Source organism: Bactrocera tryoni, unplaced genomic scaffold, assembly GCF_016617805.1.
Source record: "Bactrocera tryoni isolate S06 unplaced genomic scaffold, CSIRO_BtryS06_freeze2 scaffold_25, whole genome shotgun sequence".
NCBI classification, from domain to species: Eukaryota; Metazoa; Arthropoda; class Insecta; order Diptera; family Tephritidae; genus Bactrocera; species Bactrocera tryoni.
Genome location: NW_024395977.1, coordinates 16,067,515 through 16,077,440, shown reverse-complemented (window position 1 = coordinate 16,077,440; position 9,926 = coordinate 16,067,515). Strand labels below are relative to the sequence as shown.

General features: G+C 39.7%; 1 protein-coding gene across 1 annotated transcript; it reads left to right on the top strand.

The window, feature by feature from the left end:
• The first annotated feature begins 1,369 nt into the window (after positions 1–1,369).
• On the top strand, positions 1,370–1,948 carry LOC120780760. Its single transcript, XM_040113013.1, has one exon. It carries the CDS (start codon positions 1,370–1,372, stop codon positions 1,946–1,948), a length of 579 nt encoding a protein of 192 aa, XP_039968947.1.
• The last annotated feature ends 7,978 nt before the right edge of the window (positions 1,949–9,926 follow it).

Genomic DNA, 9,926 nt, shown 5'->3' with positions numbered 1-9,926 from the left:
TCTCAATTGTGAGTTGAGGTACACGTTTGAGATTTCCTCAACTTGAGTTGTCAGTGTGGCAACTGGTTCCGTGACTAGTCCACTTAGTATCCAACCGAATATGGTATTTTGAGCTAGAAGGGTTTTTAAAATTTTTTCAACACCTAGTATAATTTGCGATATAAGGTCGCTGCCTAATAGAAGGTCTATTTGAGTTGTTATATGTATATTTCGTTTTGAATATACGTGTATATAGATATATATTTTTTTCATTACTCACATTTGTGGCTTTTTGCATGTTTTGTGTTACTGCACTTCACTTTGTCTAACCAATGTGCCTTCCTGTATGGGTCGAAACCTAGCTGAACGAAACCAGGTGCACCTAATTTGGGTTCCTGGTCATAGAGGTATAGCCGGCAACGAACTGGCTGATGAGCTTGCCCGCTCTGCAGCCTCGACCAATATGGTAGGGCCCGAACCATTCACCGGGGTGGGCCCCCATACCGTAAAGGAGCTGCTCCGTAAGGAAAAAAGAGTGGGCAGGGAAAGGAATTGGCAACGAGCGAATGGTATGCGACATGCTAAGTTGCTAATTGGGGGGTACAACCAGAATAGGTTTAAATCAATAATTAACCTCCCAAGGGATAAACTCAGGCTACTGGTCGCATTCTACACCGGCCACTGCAAGTTGAACAGACATTTATTTAACATGGGCCTATCATCTTGCGCCAACTACCGGTTTTGCGACGGGGAGCCTGAAACCCCGGAACGCTTGCTAACCGACTGCACAGCAGTCTGTAGACGCAGGTTAAAGGCCACCTAACACCCAAGGGCAGCACCATCAATTCGATGGTTTGGCAGTACTCATTAATTTATCTGCACCGCAGTTAGCAGAACTGTCATTATTCTTTCATTCTCATTCTTCTGCGCATTCTGACAGAGATCACACCACTTTTATTCTTTTGCGCATATTCATCTAGAACACGCCACTTTCCGAATAAAAGGATTAGTATAGATAAAATTTGAAGCACGTGTTTTAATCAAGGCAAGCAAAAGCCAACAGAATCGGAAGCAACCTTAAGCTGACGACCATAAAACCCACATACTGGTGACCCCGACGAAGCGGCAGAACATACTGGCTACCCCCACAAGTGAGAAATCTTTCGAAAATAAAAATATGCCCAACGACGAGCAAGAGACACCGGCTCCAGAGCAAGAGGCACTAATGCGGGTGGACACGCTGAACCAAGGGAAAGTTAAGCTCCCAGATTTCGTTGAGGAACATACTGACCTATGGTTCTGGTAAGTCGAGGCGGCATTTGAAGCGGCAGGTATCGTGTCCGACAAAAAACGATACTATACCATAATTGGACAACTGCCTACGCGCGATATGTACAAACTAGCTGATTTCCGTACCAATCCACCAGCACGCAACGAAATGTACGAAAACCTCAAGGCTCGAATCATTAACGAATTTGCCGATAGCACACAAACCAAACTAACAAAACTCCTCAGCGACTTATCACTCGGTGACCGCAAACCGTCACAGTTATTAGCTGAAATGCGGACAAGGGCAGCAGCTACACCGGTTCCAGACGAGCTCCTAAAGCAGTTATGGCTCCGGAATCTGCCTGAACTAATACGCGCAATTCTATCCGCAGACGAGCACATAACACTGGTCAACGCAGCAACGATGGCCGATCGTATCATGGTGGCTACTAAAGACAGCAACTCCTTCATACACGCTGTTCAACAAAGCCCTCAGCAGACAGTAAACACACACCCACAGCAAAGTGCCTGCAATGAACCTGCAAGTCAAGCCATTCTAGAAATGCAACGCCAGATCAATGCGCTCTCACGGAATCTCCGAGACATCAAATGGCCACGCCGCGACAACCAACGAAGACCAACACCTACACGATCGGGTTCACGAAGTCGCGAACACCACGACAGTGTGACAGCCCAATAGTAATCGCGGCAAAAAATGGTTTTTGACGCGTCGTCCAATTTGGATGAAATTTTCACAGTATATTAACAGATATATGAGTAACAATTCCCTGAAATTTCAGCCTCATAACTTCATTACTTTTTGGTCTAGAGCAAGTCAAAGTTGAGGTACGCCAACGCGCTTGAAATATGTTAATTAAATATGTAATAATCAAAAGCTTATTAAAATAAAAATACATAATAAATGTAATTTTAAAGTATTTTTTAATTAATTTAGTTATTGTAGAATGAGTAAATGAAAAAATAAATAAAAAAAAAACACAAATTTTTTTTCTTAACAGAATTGTGGTGCAAAAATTGAACATTTTGCATTTACAATGGCCTAGGAAATATAGAGCAGCCCCTCGCCCTAGGTGCAGGCTTATACCAAATGAAAGTTTAAAATCTCAGCTTTAATTTAAAGTAGAGGACATATAGCAAAAGTTTGCAAAAGCACATTAAACATACAAAAAACTACAAAAAGTATGTAACGCGCACATTTTGTCGCTATACGTATGTTAGCATGCAATAGCATGTTTACAACTTTTTACTTTTATTTTTTTAATTGTTTACTATTCACTTATTGTGCAAGAGAATAGTAATAAATTACATTTGTTTTTTGTTAGTTATTCAGAATTATGCTTTAAAGATCATTTATGTTTTAATAAAAATATTCTTGTTAACATAAATTTTATTTACGTTATTAATTTGATAGATAATTTTGTTGAAGGTCAATGACTTTGGGTTAGATAGTTGCATAATTTTTAATTTAAATTGATAGTGCAAGATATTGTTCTTATCTAAGTTGTGTTATGATCACTTTCTAATGTGGTTAGTTTAATTCTTATATTGTAGTGCCGCTTGTCGCCTGGCAGGAAAATAGAAAATAGTCTCTTGCATTATAATTATTTTTGTTGTCCAAAGCTCATAAGCAGCCTAATATAGTGAGCATAATTTTAGTTTTGGTTGTTGTTGGTTTTTGGGCATTTTTTCCATCCACTGAGTCAAACCAGTTTTTTTTTGCTCAAACATATTACATCTGTACACACATAAATGATCGTGCTCTTATCAATTTTAGTGAAGTAAAAAAGTAAGAGAAAAAAAGAAGATCACGTAAATAAGAATATTCTCTTTGTATTAATAATAACTTTTAGCTGTTAATCCCAGCAAGCCATATTATAGCACTCACTTATTAAAAACAAACTGTAAAATAATATTACATTGTTGTTGTTTTAAATATTATTGATCAACAAATGGTAATTGCAATTATATATGTAATTCACAATCTATTTGAGCGTGCAAGTTTAAACAAGTTTATACAAAGTGATAAAAAAAATTCAACAAGGTCATGGATAATTCAATAATTTCTTATAGTGCAATTCTTAAAATTTGGATGGATAGCAATAAAGATATTGATGTTGTTGTTGATGTGATATCAACAAATTACAATGAAATGTCAGACTTAATTATTAAAAAATTTCGTGATTTTTTAATAAAATATTTAATACCAAAATTTAAAACCAAATGGAACAAATCTGGGCGCATAAAAAGTAAATTTTTGGCTGATAATGAAGAATGGCTTGCACAGCTTTACACCATATGTGAAGAAACTTTGGATGATGAACAACCAAGCATTTCGCATTCCGTTAATCGTGGACGACATGTAAAAGCTTTCGAAGAAAGCCAAGAAAGGTCTAAGAGAAGTAAAATATCTCAATTTTGTAAAAGTTTTCCAGAAGACTTAATAGTGTCTGCTGCTAAAAAATATGAAAAGAGTGAACAATTCAAATCATTTACACCAGAGAAAGCACTCAGCCTTATAATTGATGCTTCACTATGATGTTTTAAGAAGCTCTGCAAAAGAAATGGGTTGTGACATATTCCCACACTACAGCAAAATATTGGAAGTTAAAAAAAAAATGCTATCCTGCAAATATTAAGGTTGATGAAAGTTTTAGCAGTGTTGGATTACAAGAATTACTTGATCACACTGTTTCAAGAATTTTTCAAGCAAAAACAAAAACTGAGATTGATTCCAAATTGTTGAATTAATTAAGTAAATGGGGGTGTGTTGGATCATCAGGGCACAGTGAATATCAACAACATTTCACAGATGAAAATGTTTCTGACAAAAATATGTTTTTAACATCTCTTGTTCCGTTAAAGTTAACTGATCTTTACAATGATTTTTATTCGTGTTGAGAAAATTCAGTACCATCTTCGACAAGACTTTGCAGGCCTATGAAATTCGAATTTGTGAAAGAAACAGCAGATGTTATTAACAATGAAGTAAATCGTATAAATGCAGAAATTCAAAATTTAAAAACGACAGAATTCGAAATGTTCAACAAAAAGTTTGCGATATCTCATAGTTTAACTATGACGATGATTGACGGAAAAGTGGCAACAACAGTCAGTAAGAATTGCTCGATGGCTGTTTGTTTCATATGTGGAGCAAAACCTAATGAAATGAATAATTTGGATGCAGTTATTTTGAGAACAAATTCAGCTGAAGCATTGAAATTTGGAATTTCGCCGCTACATGCTCGAATAAAATTCATGGAATGTATATTACATATCGGTTATAGAAAAAGGTTTCAAAGCGTGGAGGACAAATAAAGATACAAAAGAGCAGAAAGAAGCTGTTAAAACAGAAATGAAAAAAAAATTCAAATTAGTTCTGGGTTTAAAAGTCGATGTGGTGAAACAAGGCATGGGAACAACCAATGAAGGTAAAGTCTCTAGAAGATTTTTTGAAGATCCAGAAATAACCACTGACATAACTGGTGTAAATGTAGACTTAATTAACCGCTTTAAAATAATATTAAATACTATAGATAGTAGTAAAAATATAGATGTTGGTAAATTCCATACGTATTGCATGGACACTGCAAAATTATATGTAGAGCTTTATGGCTGGTACTACATGCTCATCACTGTGCATAAAGTTCTCATTCACGGCAGCAAAATGTTATATGAGGCTATATTGCCAACAGGTTTGTTTGCAATTTTTATTTTTGAAAGTATTTTTTTAAACTTTATTTAATATTAACTTTTTTTTTGCTACAGGAATGCTATCCGAAGAAGCGGAAGAAGCAATGAATAAGGAGTATAGAACCTGTAGGCAATTCCATTCTCGTAAAAATTCACGTATTTCTACGAATGAAAATGTAATGCACTATTTGCAAATATCATCAGATCTTTATATTAATTCATTTAGAATGAGAAACAAATTGAAAAAATTAAAATACCATGATGATGTTTAAAAATTATTGATTGAATGAAAAAAAAATATTGTTTTTTTTATTGCATTTCAATGGGAGGTGGGCGTATTAGTGGTTAGTATTGTAATTTTTGCATGCAACATTTTAAATGATATAAACTACAGTAATATAGAACTTGAAGGTTGTATTTAATATATTTTAGAAAATTTGGCACTTTTTATGTTGAGGTAGTATAGGTGATGGGGTTAAAAGTGGGCCCAAAGTCAATTTTTATTTCAAATAATGTTTGTAACTGTATAACATTCAAGTATACCAAAATTGAAAGTTATACCTAAAGTATTACGGACAATACGGCATTTTACAAATTTCGACTGTATGGTAGGTGGGCGTAAAAGTGGGCGAATTTTCTTAATTTTTTTTTTTAAACTGGAATTGTCTCAAAAATAACCTGTGCAAAATTTCAGAGCTCTACAATGACTCCTTGTATTTGATGCCGGCGTTGTCTCACTGTGCGACACATGCTGGTATCACTACAAAGACGGGACGAGCGCTCGTAAGTGCAGGCCACCATGCAAGTTTGACCGTACGGCCGACAGCACACAGGAGGACCCAAAAAACTAGTACCCCGAGCTCAAGCCATTGGAGGCGCTTGCAAGCTCGGCCACGGCAACAACAACCTCCGCCTTTCCATAAAAAACGTTTACGACAATCAACATTTCCTCATCGACACCGGAGCAAATATATCGGTGATACCAGCAATCGCAACAAACAACACTCATAAACCGACGATTACTTAGTCAATTTACGCGGCGAATATAACTGGAACTTAATTTCGGCCTCCGTCGCCCATTTGAATGGACATTTTGCATAGCCGACGTAAAATCGCCAATTATCGGCGCGGATTTCCTAACGCACTACGACCTGCTTCTTCTTAATTGGCGTAGACACCGCTTAGGCGATTATAGCCGAGTTAACAACAGCGCGCCAGTCGTTTTTTCTTTTCGCTACGTGGCGCCAATTGGATATTCCAAGCGAAGCCAGGTCCTTCTCCACTTGGTCCTTCCAACGGAGTGGAGGTCTTCCTCTTCCTCTGCTCCCCGGCGGGTACTGCGTCGAATACTTTCAGAGCTGGAGTGTTTTCGTCCATCCGGACAACACGACCTAGCCAGCGTAGCCGCTGTCTTTTAATTCGCTGAACTATGTCGATGTCGTGGTATATCTCGTACAGCTCATCGTTCCATCGAATGCGGTATTCGCTTTGGCTAACGCGCAAAGGACCATAAATCTTTCGCAGAACTTTTCTCTCGAAAACTCGCAACATCGACTCATCCGTTGTTGACATCGTCCAAGACTCTGCATCATATAGCAGGACGGGAATTATGAGCGACATCTAGAGTTTGGTTTTTGTTTGTCGAGAGAGGACTTTGCTTCTCAATTGCCTACTCAGTCCGAAGTAGCATCTGTTGGTAAGAGTTATCCTGCGTTGGATTTCTAGGCTGACATTGTTGGTGGAGCTTACGCTGGTTCCTAAATATACGAAATTATCTACAACTTCAAAGTTATGACTGTCAACAGTGACGTGAGTGCCAAGTCGCGAGCGCGACGACTGTTTGTTTGATGACAGGAGATATTTCGTCTTGCCCTCGTTCACTGCCAGACCCATTTTCTGTGCTTCCTTGTCCAGTCTGGAGAAAGCAGAACTAACGGCGCGGGTGTTAAGGCCGATGATATCAATATCATCGGCATACGCCAGCAGCTGTACACTCTTATAGAAGATGGTACCTTCTCTATTTAGTTCTGCGGCTCGAACTATTTTCTCCAGAAGCAGGTTGAAAAAATCGCACGATAGGGAATCGCCTTGTCTGAAACCTCGTTTGGTATCGAACGGCTCGGAGAGGTCCTTCCCGATTCTGACGGAGCTTTTGGTGTTGCTCAGCGTCAACTTACACAGCCGTATTAGTTTTGCGGGGATACCAAATTCAGACATCGCGGCATAAAGGCAGCTCCTTTTCGTGCTGTCGAAAGCAGCTTTGAAATCGACGAAGAGGTGGTGTGTGTCGATTCTCCTTTCACGGGTCTTTTCAAAGATTTGGCGCATGGTGAATATCTGGTCGGTTGTTGATTTTCCAGGTCTGAAGCCACACTGATAAGGTCCAATCAGTTTGTTGACGGTGGGCTTTAATCTTTCACACAATACTCTCGATAGAACCTTATATGCGATGTTCAGGAGGCTAATCCCACGGTAGTTGGCGCAGATTGTGGGGTCTCCTTTTTTATGGATTGGGCATAGCACACTAAAATTCCAATCGTTGGGCATGCTTTCGTCCGACCATATTTTGCAAAGAAGCTGATGCATGCTCCTTATCAGTTCTTCGCCGCCGTGTTTGAATAGCTCGGCCGGCAATCCGTCGGCCCCTGCCGCTTTGTTGTTCTTCAGGCGGGGAGGATGGAGTCATATGTAGAAGTTCACGCAAGTGACAAAAGTTCTCTGATCGCCATTCACTTGGGAGTGGCCAGAAACGATTCTTTTACATAAGACTCAAGCAGCTCACTACTTCCGGTCTTTGACCAAGTATCCTCTGGGTAGTCTAAGAACATCCGTTTGAAGGCGAGCTAAAGTGAGAAGGCGAAACATCCCCTCCGCAGGGTTGTGCGCTGGGTTTGGGACCCGCCACGTAAAAAATCTTTCCAATGAAAATTAACTACGATCTGCTAGTAGACTTAAAAAACAAATTACTAATCGATAAAACGACATACGGTATAACGCGAGCTACAGCTACCACTGACATTAAACTTGTTACTGGTACAAACAAATACACAGAATTACTCTCAGAACTTAAGGAACTATTCGCACCGTCACATAATAAACGCATTGCCAAAACTGCAACGTTCCACAACATCGTCACGAGCGGTCCACCAGTGAACGCAAAACCACGTCGCCTCACACCCGAAAAACTAAAAGCCGCCAAAGCGGAATTCGAATACCTGATGGCGAAGGGTATTTACCAGCCGTCCAAAAGTCAATGGGCTTCGCCACTTCAAATGGCCCCTAAAAAGGACAATACCTGCGGGGATTATAGGGCACTAAGCGCCGTCACCGAAAAGGACGGGTACCCCATTCCAAATATCCAGACATTTCATCAAGTATTTGCGGGCAAAAGCATATTTTTAACTATCGACCTAGAAAGGGCGTACCACCAGATACCCATGCATCCCGATGATATCGAAAAAACGGCTATAACAACTCCGTTCGGCTTATTCGAATTTCGATACATGATATTTGGGTTATGCAACGCGGGCCAAACATTTGAACGACACATCGACAGTGTGTTTCGAGGATTAGACTTTGTCGTACCATACCTAGACGACATCTGCATCGCGTCGTGCACCGAAGCTCAACATAAGCAATACCTTCGAATTGTGTTCGAGCATTTAAAGCAAAACGGCTTAACCGTTAACGGCAATAAATATGTTTTTGGTCAGTCAAACGTGAGGTATCTCGGTCATTTAGTCACACCTAACTGTATTTTGCCACTGCCAGAAAAAGTAGTGGCAATAAACGCTTGCACGGAACCAACCATCGCAAAGGACCTACGACGTTTCATTGCAATTATCAACTTCTACCGAAGATTTATACCCGGCGCTGCACATACTCAAGATATCCTTCAAGAGCTTATTCCGGGCAACATCAAAAACGACAAACGCAAAATTCAGTGGACCGAAGAGTCGCGAAAAGCATTCAACGATTTTAAACTAAAATTAGCCAATGCAACCCTGCTCGCGCATCCACGAGAAAACGCACAACTCACACTATCAGTCGATGCATCAGACAACTGTATCGGAGGCGTGCTGCACCAAATAAAAAACGACGAGGCGCAGCCCCTAGGATTTTTTCCCCACAAGTTAACAACATCTCAACGTAATTGGAGTACATACTCAAAAGAGCTTTTCGCCGTATATAAAAGAGTTAAATACTTCGCCGACCAATTCGAAGATAGATGTTGCTCGATCTACACCGACCACAAACCAATCACTTTCGCTTTTAAACAGAAACCCGAAAAGGCAGAGCTACGACATCTCCGATACTTACATTACGTCAGCCAATTTACGACTGATATACGTTACGTAAAGGGTAAAGAAAACCCAGTACACGATTTCCTTTCATGCATCAATGTAAATAATGCCCTTTGGGTATATCACTTTATGACCAAAAATTGTTCAAATGCAGCAAACATTGTTCACGCCCCTAGGTATAGATAGATAAATAAATTTGGGGAGAATCTTTTCCTGATAATAGATTTTTCGTCCAATACTTCCCTTAACTTCCATATACCTAATACAACAACTGAGTTATCTCACTGAAAATTAGAGAGCGTTTTTTAAAGCATCGCATCAAAAAATTGTGAAATGTTTTTTTTTTAATCGTTTCTTTGTGCGTTGTTTCTTCCAAAAATGAGCTTCAGCTATTGATATGCTACACTTTTTGCACTTGTGAGCGGCCACTGTATACAGGGTTTGTCTGGAAAGAAATATGACTGATTTTTTTCCCCCGCGACTGTTCATCGGAGCGCGCGCGCACCGACTGGATTCGGTAGAGGGCGTTCCTACCTAACGAGCAGCTGGTCAGTAGTCTCCGAGGACAAAAATTTTCACGCGACAGGTTTCTGTGAGTGCAATCTGAAAATGCAGCATTCGCTAAAGCAGATGCACCCGATTAAATTCTGTGTGAATCTCGTC

Bases quoted from the DNA above. Each gene is read 5' to 3' on its own strand.
- LOC120780760 (XM_040113013.1), top strand. From the start codon at position 1,370: ATGTACAAACTAGCTGATTTCCGTACCAATCCACCAGCACGCAACGAA.